The sequence below is a fragment of the Setaria viridis genome, chromosome 4 (assembly GCF_005286985.2).
Source record: "Setaria viridis chromosome 4, Setaria_viridis_v4.0, whole genome shotgun sequence".
In the NCBI taxonomy this organism is placed as follows: Eukaryota; Viridiplantae; Streptophyta; class Magnoliopsida; order Poales; family Poaceae; genus Setaria; species Setaria viridis.
The window spans coordinates 32,019,849-32,037,889 of record NC_048266.2 but is presented as its reverse complement, the minus strand read 5'-3'; the positions used below and the strand labels follow the sequence as shown (position 1 = coordinate 32,037,889).

Genomic DNA, 18,041 nt, shown 5'->3' with positions numbered 1-18,041 from the left:
GGTGACACGGAGTGGCTCAAGAAGCAGCTCAATATGGAGATCCGCGGGGGAAAGCAGATGGAGCCGATCCTGACGCCACCAGCACCTCTTCAACTAAAGTTCCAAGCGAAGATGACATTGTGAGTATGATCATGGTGTCGTATATTGTTAGAAATTTTGTTTGTACATTGCTTTGCTTTATCTCTCTATCTCGCCTACCGAGCAGAAAGTCAAGGATGGAGGACGAGCCAAGACTGTACGGCGCTGGCGTCGGGACCCATGCAAAAGGTCGGACTCCTGATGCAACCATAGGGGCTGCATCGATGACGTCTGTCCATGGCGGGAGTGAAATTGGCTTGGAGACGGGACGTAAGGGGCCCGAGCCAAGGTCTTCACCGCTGTCGCTGAGGACACTGTTGTATCCGCGCGTGGGGCCATAGATGCCGATGTCGAGGTGCAGATGGTTGAGGCCTCCAAGGAAGCATCGACCAACGCGGAGGCAGCGGGCTACGACGCTGACATCGATGCCCACAAAGATGATTTCGCCACCCTGGACTTCTCTGGGACGGCCTTGGCGCAAGATGCTGCCACCGACAAGAAAGATCTTGCCATACTGAAGGAATCCGTGGCCAAGGTCAGAGAGGTGTTATACGTAAGTTGGCCGACCAATCTTGTTGTTCACTTCCATCCCTATTTTCCACCTTTGAATTGTTGGAGTAACTTTTGTACAGAACCTGGCCGAGCGTGCACACAAAAGGACGGACGCCATCCACCGCACCGAGGAGTATCATCTTGAGGTCGAGCGCCTGAAGGCTGAGCTCAAGAAGGCCAAGGAGGATGCCGTGGAGCAGATTCGACAAAAAGGACCGAGAGATCAAGGAGCAAAAGAAGATCACCATGGAGGTCCAGGGCAACCTTAGCGCTTTGCTGACTGGTACGACTTCGTTCCTTATGGAAGATCTACCTTGGGAAGATGAGACCGGTATCTTTTCTTGAGTTTCGTTATTTTGCAGATGCCCAGAAGAAAGAGCAGAGGCTTAAGAAAGACCTCAAAGAATGCGAGGAAGCCAACACATGACTGCAGCAAGAGCACGACATCGCTATGAACTGTGAGTATGTCGTATCGCAGAAACGGGCCTATGAGGTCGGCTTGCGCAAGGACATGGACCGGTGCTTGATTGATGCTATGAATAGTCTCCAGTGTGATTAGGTGGTCATTGCAGGGTTGGAGGTGGAGCTGGAAGACCTGAGGTCAGCCGCGGGCTATGTGATGGATATGATCCAACCCGTGGCCAACCCTGATGAGCCAGTGCCGCTACTGGATCGCTTGAAGAGTGCTACAGGTCAGCTGAAGGCTTTGATGAAGGAGACCGCCGTGGAGTGCGCTAAGAACGTCATGGTGCTTTTGAAGACGCACTTCCCCGGCTGGTCGTGGAGCGTGTCAGAATGGGGATTGCCAACAATTTTGATGTTGATAATCTCCCGGAGCTGGCCGAGCAATATCAACAAGCTGTGAAGGATGTAGTTAAAGAACTAGACCTGTAAATGAAAAAAACTATAAAATATATAAATATGTGTCATGAGATAAGGAAACTTGTTGATTAGCATTATGTTAATAGAAAGCCTCCATCCCTCCTTATGTTTGTATGACAGGACGTCGTGTAGCTTAGGCATGTAGCTGCTAAGCACCTAGCCTGGCTTGGCCAGCACTCTGCTGAGAGTTGATCTCAAGCTTGTAGAGGGGGCGAATGCAAGGTCTGAGCCGTAGACGAGGAACAATGGGGTGTAACCAGTGGCCCGACTCTTTTGGGTGCGGAGGCCCTAAATGACGTGTGGTAACTTGTGGAGCCATTTTGTGACGTACTTGGATGCATCATCAAATATGTGATACTTGAGGGATTGACGGACCATCCCATTCGCATGTTCGACCTGGTCGGTGCATCATGAGTGAGCTACTGAAGAGTAGTATACGTCGATGAGGTTATCCTGGCAAAAATCCCAGAACTCGGATCCTGTGAATTGTTTGCCCAGGTCGGTGATGATCCTATTGGGGACCTCGAAGCGGTGTGTGAGCTCTTCAATGAACTGAGCGGCTTTGGCCGACTCTATGCTGGTGATAGCCTTGACTTCGATCCATTTGGTAAATTTGTCAACTGCCACGAAGATATGGGTGTATCCGCCCGGGGTGGTCTTGAAAGGGCTGATCATATCCAGCCCCTAGCATGCAAAGGGCTAGGATGGTGGGATGGTGATTAGGGCTTGCACTGGGAGGTGCTGCTGCTTGGAGAAAAATTGGCACCCTTTACACCTCTGGACAAGCTCTTTTGCATCGGCTATAGCAGTTGGCCAATAGAAGCTAGAGCGAACGCTTTCCCAACCAGATTGCCCGAGGCGGCATGGTTCCCGCACGAACCCGAGTGAATTTTATGGAGGAGTTCAAGGCCTTCGTTGCGGAGGATGCACTTCATCAGGATGCTGATAGATGCGTCCTTCCTATACAACTCCTTACCAATCCCAATGTAGTTGGTGCTGCATCGTGCGAGCTTTTCATGCTCGGTTTTGTCCTCTGGGGATATGTTGTCGGTGATGAATGCGATGAAAGGTGTGTGCCAGTCTTCCACCGCCTCGATAATCAGGACATCAGTGGGCGCTGGGTCGACCTGAGCCTGGGCGTTGCTATCAGCTTGGTCCGGGTCCAATATCTTGATAGACGGTTTTCTCAAGTCCTAAAACGAACTCGCCGACCGGGACTTGGGTGCGTTTCAAGCCAAGCCTGGATAAGACGTCGGCGGCGACGTTGTGTTCCCTGGGGACATGATAAAACTTGAGGCCATCGAAGTGAGCCTCGAGTTTGCAGACCTCGGCGCAGTAAGCATCCATGGTTTCCTGGTGCACTCCCAGGATTTGTTGACCTGCTCGATGACAACCTTGGAGTCGTCAAACACAAGGATGCGCTTAATGCCGAGCAAGGCGGCGATGCGGAGCCCATGTATGAGGGCCTCGTACTCAGCGTCGTTGTTGGTAGTCTTGTAGTGGATCTGGAGGATGTATTTAAGCTGCTTGCCTTTCGAGGATATGAAAAGGACCCCCACGCCAGCTCCTTCGAGCTTGAGGGCACCGTCGAAGTACATCGTCCAGTGCTCCCGCCTCTCCAAGGAGGGCGGCTCTTGGATCTCCATCCATTCAGCAACGAAGTCGACCAAGATTTGGGACTTGATCGCATGACGTGGGTAGAAGTCGATGTTGAATTCGTCGAGTTCCACGGACCATTTGACGACTCAGCCATGGACATCCCTATTGTACAGGATTTCACCGATTGGGTAGGAGGAGACCACTCGGATCTTATGTGCTTGGAAGTAATGATGCAACTTACGGGAGGTGATCAAGATTGCGTAGAGCAATTTCTGGACCTGCACCGGCCTTTGCACCATGTGGGCATGGCTGGGTTCTTCACGTTCTACAACTAGCACCGTGATCACAACATGTGTTGTCGTGGAGATGTATAGCTGCAGCGTTTCTTAGGCGACCGAGGCCGTCAGGACGGGAGGGGTGGATAGGGATGTTTTGAGTTTCTTGAGGGCCTTGCGGGCCTCGTCATCCCAATCAAACTTGTCTACCTTCTTGAGCAACTTGAAAAAGGGAAGTCCCTCACCGAGCTTGCTGATGAAACGGCTAAGGGCCGCCATAATGCCTGTAAGCTTCATGACGTCCTTTTTGTCGGCCGGCTGCGCCATGTTCCTGATGGTGTCAACTTTGACGCGGTTAGCTCGGTGCCATGTTGGCTGACCATGAAGCCTAGGAGGTTTCTGGACGAGACACCGAAGACACATTTGCCCGGGTTGAGTTTCCATTGATAAGCCCGGAGGCTGTCGAAGGTTTGGGCAAGGTCGGCAATGAAGTTTTCTTTGACTTTGGTCTTGACGACTACGTCGTCGACATAGGCCTCTATGTTTTTGCCGAGTTGTTTCGCGAGGCAACCCTGGATTGCCTTCTGGTAGGTGGCACCGACATTTTTTAACCCAAAGACCATGGTGTTGTAGCAGTAGACGCCATAGGGCATTGTGAACGCGGTCATATCTTGGTCGGCGAGGTTGAGGGCGATCTGGTGATAGCCTGAGTAGCAATCGAGGAGGCACAACAGGATGCAACCGACCGTGGAGTCTACGACTTGGTCGATGCGGGGAAAGGGGAAGGGATCTTTAAGGCAGTGTCTGTTGAGATCGGTGTAGTTGATGCACATTCGAGTTTTCTTCTGCGTGTGTTCACACGCGGCCTTAACTTGCATGCACGCGCAAGGGCTGAAATGAAAAGGCTGCAGCATGTTGCACTCATTTGAGCTGTTACTTGGTATGGTAACAAAGTGTACATACCAAAAGGATATAGAATGTGCATACATGCTACCGCTGTACGGTACCCAGTAGAAAGGCGTAAAAGAAAAGCATGCGAACGTGTGCGTTAGTAAGCTTCGCAAACTTACGCTCTATAAGCACTGTTCAGTTTACGAATTTGGCATTCGAGGATGGTTGTAAATGATGCATTGACTATTTTGCGAGTAGTCTACACGTCCACTCAAAATTTAGACTTCTACGGACCATCCTACCAATGACAATACTGGTATGGGATTTGTAATTCATTCGATCCGCGAAAAGTTAAACAAAACAAACAAAATCATCATCGGCGAAGTACAATGTAGAACACCCTCACACCATCAAGAGTACGCAATGCAGTAGCACAGATTTGTCATCTATGCAATGCAGCCACCGTTTTTTAATTATAGCCACTAAATTTGACGTAGATGTAGCACTCACTATTGAGTCATAGCCACACTTGAGGCCGAGAAAACTCGGTTGGCATGTGTGAATGTCACGAAAAAAGAGTTGGCCTACGCTGACCAATCTCATCAGGCTTCTAAAAAAAAAAAGGGTCTCCGCTCGTTGCCGGCCGGCGCCTGACCTCCTCGCTATCCTGGCCTAACCCAAACGTCAGATCGCATCTGCTTTCCCGATCAGGCCGCACCAAAAGGGGCACGTCACCGACGCCCGCCAGGCGCCAGAGATCCATCCATCCCATCCAGCCCTCCAGCGGCCCAGGCCGGAGAGATTCCCGCGGCCGGCACCGCGCGCAGCCGCAGCCGCCCGAGCCGATCACGCGTGCACGCTGCCGTTGCCGGCTGGGCAAGGCAAGCAAAGCAGAGCAGCCGCCGCATCCCACCAGCCCACGCTGCACGCGATCCGCGCTCCTCCTCCTCGAACCCTAGTACGCTTCCCCGAGTTTGCAATTGCAATTCACCCCCGCCCGATTCGATCCAGCGAACCCTTTCCTCTCTCCCCCGGCGGCTCGTCGAGCGGCAATCCGGCATGGATCCGCACCAGCCCTTCGACCACCCGCACCACCGCCGCGCGCACCCCGGCCACCACCACTACCTAGACCAGCACCACCTCCACCACTTGCCCGCCGGCGGAGGCGGCGGCGGGGGCGGCGTTGCCCCCGCGCGGTCGAGGTACGAGTACGACTCCCACCCGATCCCGTACCTCCCCTCCGACCACCACCACCACCACCCCCTCCCGCGCGCCCACCACCACCAGCCGCCCCCGCCGCCGCCGCCTCCGCCGCCGCATCAGCTGCCCCCTCCGCCGCCGCCCGCTTCGCACCACCGCCACGACGGCTCCCACTACGCCGCCCTCCCGCTCCGCGCCCCGCCGGAACCCTACTCCCCGCCGCCCTACCGCAACCCCACACCTTCACCCCACTACCCCTACCACCAGCACCAGCGCCACGGCGGCGACGACTTCCGCCCCGCCGACGAGATCCGCCGCGCCCCCAGCCACCACCACCCCCACCCCCACCATCTGCAGCCGCAGCACCACTACCAGCAGCCGCCGCTCTCAAGGGAGGAGGTTGAGGAGGAGCGGTGGCGCTACCCTGCCCACCAGCTCCGCGTGTCGCCGCCCGGCGCGCGCAAGAGGTACCGCTGTGCCATGCATGACTCAGGTGACCTGGAGAGCACGTCGAGCTCTGGCCCGCCACCCCGCCGCCAGAGGCAGCAGCTGCACCCAAGCTACTCCCCGCCTCCGGAAGGCAGTTTTGTAGATAGGGAAATTAGCTATTCCGGTTACAGCAGCCACGAGGGCTTTGTAACGCATAGCGACAGCAATAATGGGAACAGAAAGATGCCGATGTCCACGTCGGCTATGCTACCGGGCTCGCCTAACTCCTTGGGTGCCGGGTATCCGAGGCGCACCCCGCAGACCGCCCCTGCAAGAGTGTCCGTGTGGCAGCGCATCGAGGAGAATCCCTCAGTGTACACGCCACCTTCTCCAAGGAAGGTGCATATTTCACCGAGCAAGATGAAGAACCCTGGGTCCGCTCCGAAGGAATTGGCCAGCGTGATTTCTTTGGATTGCAAGTCAAAGAGTGCTGATAGTAAGGATAATGGTGATAGTGCAGGAATGAAGAAGAATGTGGTGAAGACAAGTGAGAAGGTATTGGCTTCAGTTCTTGTGAAGCCTTCATCGGAGGCCAAGGAAAAAGAAAGAGCTGTTAGTAAGGTTACCAAGAAGTCTGACAGTAAGGTTACCAAGAAGCCTGATAAGGTTGAGAATAATATACCGGGATTCACTAGTGGAGGTGTGGGATCGGCTGCTTTTCCTGGGGCTGGTGGGAAGAAAGTGAAAAAGATAGTCATCAAGAAAATTGTTAGGAAGATCTGCACCAAAGATAAACAAACTAGTCCAATTGTCTCAGAAAAGAAGGATGGCATCGATGCTAATGCAAACGCTTCTGAGAAGGAAGAAGGTGAGATCACATCATCGTCTTTTGAGAAGGATGCTATTTCTGCACACAATTTGGTCAGCACTAGTGATACAGCAGGAGTTGCAAACAGTGTGGAAGTCCAAAGGGAACAAAGTAATGACTTGGTGAATCTGGGTAAGAGCAATGCTTCTCCAACCATTGCATCTACCGGTGCTCTTGATACAGCAAGTGTTAGCAGGAGAGAACATCCTGGAAAAGAAGATGATAAGAGCTTCATGAATTCAGTTGATGGTAATGCTTCACCAGCCATTGAATCTACCAAAACATTTAATACAACTAGAGAGCATCCTGGGAGACAAGAGGATGGGGTTTCCATCGATTCAAGTGGTATAAATGCTGCTTTTCCTTGTGAAACCAATAATTCTCAGAAGGAAGAGGGTGGTGAAATTCTGGCTGTTTCAGGTGCACTCAATGTTGCAAGTAATTCCCCAAGGATGCTTGATGCAGTGAGAACACATGAGAGTGAAGTGGAGAACATTGAGGACAAAGTTCCTGAGGTCCTGAGTGGAAACAATGCTTCGTATGTGCATGGAGGTAAGGATGATACTGCAGAAGTCAGTGAAAATGGGAATGGCAGGAGGGAAGAAGGTGATTTCTTCGTAAATGATTCTATTAGAAGACCTATGACAGCTGAAGTCAGCATGACTATGAGCAAGGATGATAATGAAAAAGAGGGTATGATTCTGATGGGTTCAAGTGAAGTGTGTGTTGCTTCTTTAGAGAATTCTGAGGGACCTTTCAAGATTGCAGAAGCCACTGCTACTGCCCACAAGGAAGGTATGCTTAAGAATCCAAGAGAAAAATATATGCTATCTGTTAGCTCTTGTGGAGCCCTCAATACTCCGGAAATCAGTGTTAATGAAAACAAGGAGAAAGAGTGCAGAATACCAATTGAACCAAGTGAAACTGTTGCTTCTTTTACACACCAAGTAAAAGCTTCCAATACACTGGAAGTTAGTGTTATTGAGAGTGTTCAGAAGGAGAGCCAAGTGCCCATTTATTCAAGCTCCTCCGAAAAAATACAGTGCCCCGAAGCTCCTAATACAGCAGAAGTTGTTATCAGTAAGTTTGTTCAGAGTGAAGCAGGCAAGTGCTCTATGGATTTAAGCGGAAAGTATGTAGGAACTTCAGATAACTCTGTGTGTGCTCCAGAATATCTTCTCCATGATGCGAAACCTGCTTTAAGTAAGTCAGATTTCTCCCGGGAAGTTGTGAATACATATCTGCAGGCATCTAGAGATATAGAGAGCACAATTTTATCATCGTTGGATGATGATCCTATGAAGGATTCCTCTGGTGCTGTTAATTTGGATAATGGTATAGGAAGGAATACTGTATCTCAAGTAGCAGAACTGACACATCTTCATAGAACCCATCCGTCGCCTGACAACAATTTCTCCTTCTTACATTCCCATGATTCACCATCTGTATCTGGTAATAGTGAGCATTCTGTTCCTACAGCTTTGACCCTTGGTAATAATATATATTTCAGTCGCACAGAGAGTGAGGGACAGCCTGAGGAAAACCATAAGCTAATGGAAGTAAACCAAGGATTTGATGTTGTGACAAAGACAGAATTTGGTAGTATTAGCAATAGAAAAGGTGAATCTGGCAATGACTTGATCAATGCAGGTGTTCAAAATTGGTTGACTTTACCACTGACAGTTAGTTATGTGAATAATGATGTTACTGGTAGTACTGATAGGTTAGATTTGGACCAGATTATGGATGAAGGTGCTTCTATATGTCAGGATCATGATATTATGCCAGATATGGAACAGCGTGGGAGTATTGATGCTTTGTCTGGCCAGGATGACAGCCTTAATCTATGTGGTAACAACACTCCTCAATCTGACCTGTTGGCAACTAAAGAGAGAAATAAGGATATTGATGATGAGACTGAGGCCATTCTCCCAGGTTATGTTAGTTCTGTAAATGTTTTAGATCAATACAGCTTTCACACAGTGGATAAACCTATAGATAAACCTGTTCTCTTGTCTTCACATTCCATTGTTGTTCCAGGTGGAGAGTTAGCTTCTTCTCAGGTATATGTTGATCCAGATCACACCTATCACAGTAATACTGAGGATCATGTGGCTGTTCCAAGCACAAAGCCTGATCCGTTATCTTCCTGGATTGAAGCTATTGTGTCAGAAGCTAAAAAGGAACATCAATCATGCAAATCCACTCAACATTCTATCAGTTCTTCAGACAAGCTATTAGCACCAAAGGAGGATAGCAGGAAGGCAGTGTCAGATTCAGTAGTCAACTCTGTAGTAAAATCACCTCCCAGAATTAATATTGCGAGCTCCACAGTTTCGAAGGTACCTGCTAAGCAGGTCGCTTTGCCCAGTTCATCGCGAGAGCCCCCTCGCTTAAACCAGAATGCAAGGCACAGGACATGGCGTCGGGACAATGTTTCATCTTCTATTTCATCTTTGCACGTTTCTCAGCCTTCAGGATTGCCCCCCAAACTGCCAATAAAGAAGAATGGCCAAAGTCAAAACTCTTATATCCGCAAGGGTAATGCCCTCATTAGAAATCCAGCCACTGGAAATCACCCTCATTCTTCTAATCTAGATGCTCAAAATAAGTTGAGTAAGCCTGTTATGAGGAGGAGCTTGAACTTTGTCAGGAAAGTTGATTCAAATGATGCCACTGCACATTCTAATCTTTCAGTTGAAAGACCCAAGACTCCCCCTTTGCCACTTCACACCAAATCCATCAGTTGTGCTGTGAATCTTTTGGAGCCTTTGTCTCAGACTTTGCAGAACCAGCAGCTTCTTGAAACTGAAAAGGAAGATTCGAATGGGCAGGTTATCTCAGGAGTTGATAATCCATTGCATAGGTCTGAACCCCTGGATGCTGGTAAAGCAGTTTATGTAAGACCGAAGTTAAATCAACTAGTTGCTTCACAGGGGCAACATCCTGGTGACTCAAGTAACAGTTCCATGGATAAGTTGATGCAGCCATCCACAACATCTGATCTCTATTTTAAGAAAAGGAAAAATCAGATTGTTTTGGGATCCTCTACTTCTGATGTTTCAAGTACAAAAGATATGACTCAGGCTGAGAATATAAAGTCAGGTGAGAATAAATCTCTAATGTTTGCATCCTCCAACACTGTGGCCAAGGACAGACCACACAGAGGTAACATATTATGTAAAACACTTGCTTCTGTACCTTTAACCAATTTGTTGCTATTTAGTTAACATGCCAAAATTCTCTAGTATGCTGGAACTTGATTGAAAATTGCATATAATGGTTCTACTTTTCCTTTTTTTTTAATTTCATGAACATTAACTGAATTGAAAGATTCAAGGACAAACTATGCTTATCTAGTTATAGTCTTACAGATGACCATTCCACTTAGTATACCACTCTTCACTTTCTGAAGCCTGAGATGTGAACACCTTTCTCCTGCATTTTCTATGATGACCTCACATTGCTTTGCCTACAATCTTTGGTGACTACTTTTTTCAACTATATTGCGTGGACAGCATCTTTGTCTTAAACTACTTTGCTGTGGGCCTTTCTCTCTCTCTCTCTCTCTCTCTCTTGACCAACATTCTGAGGGCAGCTTTGGTAGTGGAAAATGAAGCGATGCTAATTGATTTTGAAATATCACTTTGTGTAATCTTTTCTAAATGCAGCTCTTAAGACAACAAATACTGTGGGAAGTTTCTCTCACGTGTGGACACTTAGTGGACAGCATCCACGGAGGAAATCTTTTGTGGGAACTAGTCATATGAAGGTCTTCCCTCGTATACTTCCATGGAAAAGAAAAATGTTCTGCCAGAACTTCAGAAGCAGTTATCCATCGTTGTTGAATACAAGCTCTTTAGGGATAGTGAGGTAACCATAGCAGTCTGGTCTCTGATCTTTACCCTATTCTCTAGAAGCATTGCATTCAATTTGTTAATGGCAAGTCATGCTTTTCTACCATTTATCAGAAAACTATTGCAAACAAGGAAGAGAAGTACCATTTATACTGTGTCGACTGATGGATTCTCTCTTCGGAAATCTGGAGTGTTAAGCATAGGCGGATCGAGTTTGAAATGGTCAAGGTCCCTTGAGAAACATTCTCAAAAGGTTAATGAGGTACTGAATTCAACTCTTCCTGATCGTTCATATTTAATAATCTATGTGAATTGGGTGTAGTGAGAAAATCATCATAGCATTTTATTCAGATGCAGACCCCAATAGAAATCTGTGAGAATATATTTACTAAATATAACTGGACTTTCCTTTTTTGCTCTAGAAGCTTCTAACTGAAGTTTATTGTCTGATCGCAAATGTAACTGATTATCCTTAAATGATTCACTGGTTTCAAGAGTTGACATTATTAGACTATCAGGAGAATCATCATAACAGCTACACGGTTAGCTTGTCTCCTGGTTTCATTTGTTAAACTTATATAGAATTGGTACAATGGCGTAATTTCTATGCTTTTCAACTACGAGGACATTATTTTATTTAGTAATAGGTCCTGCTACGTTGCACTAGTTTTGCTTAATCAAACATGAGCAATTTGAAATCTGCATTACAGGAAGCTACGCTGGCAGTTGCCGAGGTTGAAAGAAAGAAAAGAGAAAAGAGAAATCGGCAGTCTATCCGTAACAAGGGAAGGAATGGTAATGCATTAACTTGTCTACCATATATGGTTTGATCGTCTATTGCCACTGTCTTGGATGGTTGTATTATATTCATGATACGTAACTATATACTTCTGTTCAATGCAACTGTTCCTTTCATATAAATTATGCTTCTCTGCCTTAAAATTTAATGGGATTCATGGTTGATTAGTAATTACTTTTGATGAATATCCTTTCCATGTTGGAATACATTACTTTGAACTACCTTTCTTAAAGCTATACCAGTTTCTGCCTCATCTCATATCTGTTCGTTAATTTGCTCACTATGTTTGTGCTGTTTTCACTGATGGTTCACGATTCCCTTTTTTTCCCAGATCAATACTCTGCAACTGTTGCTGCCAATCAATTAAGAAATAGCAGCAGAGCATCTTCAGATTCCAGGGTGCCATCAACTTGCAATGAGTATGTCTTGCACCATGCTTGCATACTGTCGTATTAGAAAAACAAACAAAATCATGAAATCTTGTTCTGTCTTTGTAAGCAGATATGTGCGTGTTAACAAAGGTAACCAACTGGTCAGAAATCCAAAGAAAGTAATCCGCATGCTTGCAAGTGAGAAAGTTCGATGGAGTTTGCACACTGTTAGAACACGCTTGGCAAAGAAGCAGCAATATTGTCAATTCTTCACTCGCTTCGGCGAGTGTAAAAAATCTGGTGGCAAGTGTCCCTACATTCATGACCGAGCTAAGGTGGCTATTTGTACTAAATTTCTTAAAGGCTTGTGTTCTAATACTAGCTGCAAACTGACTCACAAGGTAAGATATTTCTTCTTGATTCTGCTGCTGATCATGCCTTTGATATTTTTTTTTCCATCATGAGTATCTGTCCTGCAGGTTCTTCCTGAAAGAATGCCAGATTGTTCTTACTTTCTACGAGGTGATTCACTTCAGTGTCACTGCACCGTTGTTCACTATCTTTATTGCAAACAATTGCTTGCTTACATGTATGTTTGGCATCGCTTGCAGGGCTTTGTACCAACACAGCCTGTCCCTATAGGCATGTGAAAGTGAACTCGAAAGCACCTGTTTGTGAAGATTTTTTGAAGGGATACTGTGCTGATGGTGATGAGGTATCTATGATATCACTGCAAATATATCCTGGTCTTCTTTTAAATTTCTATTTCCAGACCTTTACCCTAATTGGAGAGTAGGTAGGTGCATGATTTTTCTGGATGGATGTAGCATAAAGCCATTGCTTCCGCTTAGTTGTTAGTGTTGACAATATCTCAAGAAAAAAATAATGTAACTAATGTTTTTTATGTATATTTTTCTGGCATGAAATGTTTTAGGGAGTAAAAAAAATGTCAGTCCACGCCTTTTTAGTTCCTTCAATTTGGATCTTCGTAGCTAAATAGATCTGAAAGATTGTGAATAGAGTAAGCCTTTTTTTGGGAGACCTAAGCTGGAAAAGCATGTTGTCTCCCACTGAGAAGTGCAAGCATGGCTCTGCTTTAAAACAGAGTCTGTTCACCTTTTAAACTTTGGGGTCCTTAGACTTTACTTTTACATGTTCTGAATCACGACCACTAATCTTTTCATGGACTTGAAACAATCTCTGTTACAAGCAGTGTCGTAAAAAGCACAGCTATGTATGCCCTGTCTTTGAGGCAACAGGAGAGTGCCCGCAAGAATCAAGATGCAAGCTTCATCATCCTAAGAAGAAAATCAAATCCAAGAGAAGCAGAGTAGACACACTCCAAACCAACAGTTGGGGCAGGTATTTTGACACAAGTATTGGTCATCGAAGAGGGGCAAGGGTAGTTTCTTCAGAGGAAGAAGAGAGACAGAAACGGGAGCAAGTCTCTGGTGATGACTTAGCTGACTTCATTGACCTTGGTGCCGATATTGAAGTCACTGGAGATGTGGATACTTCAGATGACATACAGCTGATGGAATTGGACTCACGAAATCTCAAGATGCAGGCTGACAATCTTGAAGCACTAATCAAGCCACTTCGGATCATGAGAACCGCAAGAGTTTGACAGGTTCTTTCATTGTACTAGGTACAGCTGCAGTGTTATTACTGTGTCAAGGCGATAATGTTACACTGTACATGAAGACTTGAAGAGGCTGAGGCGCTGACTGGAGTTTGTATCTCTTGAAGACTGGCTTGGACAGGGCGGTCAGTTTTTGCATGGTTGAAGGTTTCATTTTGTTCGTCATGTATATCTCTTAGGAAATATATAGGGTTCATATGCAGTGGTAGAGCTGTGAGAGTTGCTTGCTGTAATACCTGTGTTTTTTCAACATTACCCATAGTTGAATGTAACAAACAGTCATTTACAGTTGCAAAGAGGAAATGGAAATTTCATATTTTACATTGCCTTGCACATCTAGTATGCTTCGGATTTCTGTCTTTTTTTTTTCCAAAGATACATGCGGATGTTGAGCTTAAGCAAAGTAGTACTTCAGTAAAAGAATATTTTACACCGGAGCTTCTATCTGAGTTTGTAACTCACAGCAATGGGGTATTCAGTCCTGACTTCTGAGAAAAAGAGCCATTCTCATATGTTTGGAGTCTTGCCATTCAAATCTGAAAAGCTAATGCAACTAGCTCGATTTGAGGCTTTGAGCTCATAATTCAAAAAAGAACAGAGACCAACAAATACAAAAAAGGATGCACTCGAACTCAATATACAAACAACAAAAAGCTGGAGCATATAAAGTACAAACTCTTCAGGTCTTAGAACTGCACGCATAGCTCATGCTGGTTTCGGAACCAGGGCAGCTTGTGTTACAGACCGCAGCAGCTCCAGTGAGCTCGATAGCCCAAGGAAATGCGAGAGAATTGTGTTGGCTGAAGCCTGCACATGATGATAGAAAAAATTGCATTAAATGATCAGTGCTCCAGTATCAATGTTGAAGATTACTCCCTCCATTCTCTTTTGATAGGGTTATTTTCTAAGGGGGTGTTTGGAAGGCATGTGCTAAATTTTAGCACTTGTCACATCGGATGTTTGGACACTAATTAGGAGTATTAAACATAGTCTAATTACAAAACTAATTGCACAACCCCTAGGCTAAATCGCGAGACGAATCTATTAAGCCTAATTAGTCCATGATTTGACAATGTGGTGCTACAGTAACCATTCACTAATGATGGATTAATTAGGCTTAATAGATTCGTCTCGCGATTTAGCCTAGGGGTTGTGCAATTAGTTTTGTAATTAGAATATGTTTAATACTCCTAATTAGTGTCCAAACATCCGATGTGACAGGTGCTAAAATTTAGCACCTGCTATCCAAACACCCCCTAAATCTGAAAAATTCTTGTTTGGTAATCTTATTTCAATCCAACTATCCATCTATTTAATAGTTGTCTCGAACTTGACGCGCGACCCTTCGTTCTTCCACTCGAGATTGGCTACGTGGATATCAAGAAGTCTAAGAATTAATGAATTGCTTGTTTAAGAGGAATAGCTAATGGTATGGTTAAATGGATGATAAGTAGGATTATCTTTTCTTGGTCATCGTGCCAAGGTGAAATAGCACTATCAAATGAGAATGGAGGGAGTATTAGTAATTAAAAAAATCAGGCTATCCACAGTGTCAAATCAAATAAACATGGTAAGATCAATATGACCAAACATAAATCTTAGAACATGTAGTGGCTTTTTTTTCCTTCCGGTGAGGTTTGGGATGATCCTACACTTCCTTCAGGATGAGGACAAGACAATGACTATGGGAAATAATCATAGTATCGATTCGATTAATTATTTTCAGTTCCCTGGACGGCTGGACCTTGCATGTTCCAATGTTTGTGAATATAGTGCATGTCATTTTGAAATACATGGGACAAACTCTCTCATTATAAATAAAGCAGATCATTGGACATTTCGAAGCATGAAACACCAACATAGCTGTTCACACTGAAGCGAAGCAAACTATCAAATGGAAAATGAACAGTGGCATACCTGAACAAGAAAAATATCTAAAGCGAGAACAGGACTCTGGCCAGGGGGTATTCCCTGGTAGTAGGGCACTGATGAGGTAGTGAGGGCTTTGGCTACCAAAGCACCTACAGTTGCCTGCAGACCAAGAACTGCAGCACCCATTCCAACAACATTAAACACGATACTATTTCTCAGATTCTTAACCACATCAGCACGAGGAGGAGCCTGGAATAAAGGAAAAAGCCAGTTTAGTTTTTGGCTCAGAAGTATGTCCAAAACAGTTTATCAAGAATGCAAAAGAAAAAAGCAATTAAAAAGAACACACCAAATATTATTGGGCCCCATTTGGCTCCCAATTCTTATTTAGCTTCAATCAGAATCTGTCCAGCCAATTTAACTTCCAGCAGATTTAGTGAAAAATAAGTCCAATAGCTACAAATAATGTGTGTGAATGGTTTATGCTCCAGATGCGGACATGAGGTGGCTGTATACGGGTACAAGATGGTGTGCCACTATCATAGGCTAATGTAAGTGGTTTATGACATAGGAGCAATGCTTTGTTTAACATGAAAAAAAAGATATTGCGGCTGTTTATTTTAGGCAACGGGAGTACCTTAGCAGGTTCATTTGCTGTTCTTCTAAACCTTTCAGAAAGGCGGATATAACCAAATGACCGGAATACTGAGATAAAGGCCGCAAGGATACCAACTGAAGTTGCTATGAATGTAAAGGGAGCTGTTACATCCCCTGTAGCAACTGCAGAGAATGAGAGAATTCCAGCCGAAATAGTTGTGCACACCAGTTGGGACCAAAATCCCAGGGTACCCAGATTCTTAAAATACCGTGCTGTTTTCTCTAGTTTTTTGCTAACCTGCAGAAAGAAAAGGTAAATACCGATTAGCTAATGCTTGAGAATCATAGTATACGGAGTAATTAACATGTCTGTGAACATGAGTGTCGGTAAATCATGTAACCATATGATGGAGAAAAATAGCTTGACAATTTAGAAAAGCCATCAAGTTAAAGTTTGTTCAGGACACAACTCTATTAAATGTGTGAAGATTTCACTAAGTTGCATAGCAGTACGATAACAAAAGATAGTGACTAATAGTTAACAAATGGATTTGGAACCAGATTACAGTGACAACTTCAGGAATCATGAAAACTAAACGATACCACAGTATGAAAACTTGACTACAAGGCAACATATCGTCAAAGTTGAACCAAAGTAAGGTTCTATAATCCTGACCAAATGCTGGGTTGAAGTTCTTTTTAACGGGAGGTTGGCTAGGTGTGAAAAATCTGTCCCCTGGCATTCTTTGACATGCCAGGCACGAGTACTACTTCATTTGGTTGCTGCTGGCTTCCTTCAAAGCAGAAGCGGAACTAGAAACGACCACGGCATTGCCTATATTTTCCTTGTGTGTTCTTGGGGCGCACTACTCTCAAACATCAGCACCTAATTGACCGATTATTACATGAATCAGAAACAACGAGAGCAAGATTGCAGAACCAATCTCACCAGGACACTAGACAGCACTAGCTGTCCGAAAACCAGAGGGTACAAATCTTAGTAGTAGTACGGCTACCGGAGCTCCACAGATCAATGAGAAGGCGAGTGAATGGTACTTGAGCAAGCTTGGCGCGCTCGACCTCGTCCTCCGCAGAGAGAGGAGTGGGGTCCGAAGGTCCGGACGGCGCCGCCCCAGCCCCCGCCGCGGCTGCCGCGGCGAGGTGACGCGGTAAAGAGCCTCGGCCGGCAGCATAAGATGAGGTACCAGTACCAACGATGGCGGCCGCGCGGCTGGGAGCGGAGAAGCCGGAGTTCGGCACCGGCGCTGATGCGATGGGAGAGGAAACCAGCCGCAGCCTCAGCGTCGAGAGGGGTGGCCTCGGCGGCGCCGAGGCCGGTGAGAGCAGGAGCGACCACATTTGTGCGCGGGCGTTCGGGCGGTTTGCCGGTCACGGGGTTTCTCACTGATTCTTTGCTTGGAGATAAAAAAAGTTCGTCTTGGAACGCTTTCCCAGAAGCGGTACAGTACAAAATTTGGTGGAGAGCGTTAGAGCAAGTATAATAGCTCCGAGTCAGCAGGCTGAGGGGTTGTACACGTCAGAAAAATCCTAGCTGGAGGAGTGAGAAGAGAGGAAAGAGAAGAAAGCGAGCGTGTTGTTTGGATACGAGGTGCTAAATTTTAGGAGTGTCACGTCAAATATTCGGATATTAATTAGAATAACTAAATATAAGCTAATTATAAAGGGTCTGTTCGCTTCAGCTTATAAGCCGGCTGAAAAGCTGAAACGGCTGATTTGTTGTGAGAGAAGAATACTGTTTGGTGCTGATAAGCCGGCTAAATAAGCTGAAACGAACAGACTCAAAACTAATTGCAGAACCCTATACTAATTCGCGAGATGAATCTATTGAACCTAATTAATCCGCACATGTTTAGTGTAGCAGCACATTGTCAAATCATGGACTAATTAGGCTTAATAGATTTGTCTCGCGAATTAGACTTCATCTGTGCAATGGATTTTGTAAATAGTCTATATTTAATACTCTTAATTAGTATCAAACACCCGATGTGACGGGTGTAAATAGGAGGTGTATCCAAACATCCTGAGAGCAAGTATAATAAGGGGCTGTAAGCTGGCTGAATGCTGACGTGGAGGAGAGAGAAGAGGTGAGAGAGGAGAAGCGGGCTATA

At 45.7% G+C, this 18,041-nt stretch overlaps 2 protein-coding genes across 5 annotated transcripts; one reads left to right on the top strand and one right to left on the bottom strand.

The window, feature by feature from the left end:
• The first annotated feature begins 5,054 nt into the window (after positions 1-5,054).
• LOC117852762 (uncharacterized) lies at positions 5,055-13,764 on the top strand. 3 transcript variants are annotated; one of them, XM_034735004.2, is made up of 10 exons: positions 5,055-8,709; positions 8,815-9,942; positions 10,446-10,647; positions 10,746-10,893; positions 11,342-11,426; positions 11,762-11,849; positions 11,932-12,202; positions 12,281-12,323; positions 12,413-12,516; positions 13,015-13,764. In XM_034735004.2, the coding sequence occupies exons 1-10, from the start codon at positions 5,337-5,339 to the stop codon at positions 13,426-13,428; spliced, it is 5,856 nt and encodes a 1,951-aa protein (XP_034590895.2). In that variant the 5' UTR covers positions 5,055-5,336; the 3' UTR covers positions 13,429-13,764. The 3 variants fall into 3 exon arrangements, with proteins under 3 accessions (XP_034590895.2, XP_072149349.1, XP_072149348.1); XM_072293248.1 differs by having other exon boundaries at positions 5,055-9,879; XM_072293247.1 differs by having other exon boundaries at positions 5,056-9,942.
• Positions 13,765-13,929: 165 nt separating this feature from the next.
• Positions 13,930-17,345, bottom strand: LOC117852763 (protein TIC 21, chloroplastic). 2 transcript variants are annotated; one of them, XM_034735006.2, is made up of 4 exons: positions 16,993-17,345; positions 15,953-16,210; positions 15,361-15,564; positions 13,930-14,250 (listed from the first exon to the last, which is right to left on the bottom strand). In XM_034735006.2, exons 1-4 carry the CDS (start codon positions 17,269-17,271, stop codon positions 14,149-14,151), a joined length of 843 nt encoding a protein of 280 aa, XP_034590897.1. In that variant the 5' UTR covers positions 17,272-17,345; the 3' UTR covers positions 13,930-14,148. The 2 variants fall into 2 exon arrangements, with proteins under 2 accessions (XP_034590897.1, XP_034590896.1); XM_034735005.2 differs by having other exon boundaries at positions 16,969-17,344.
• Positions 17,346-18,041: the final 696 nt, after the last annotated feature.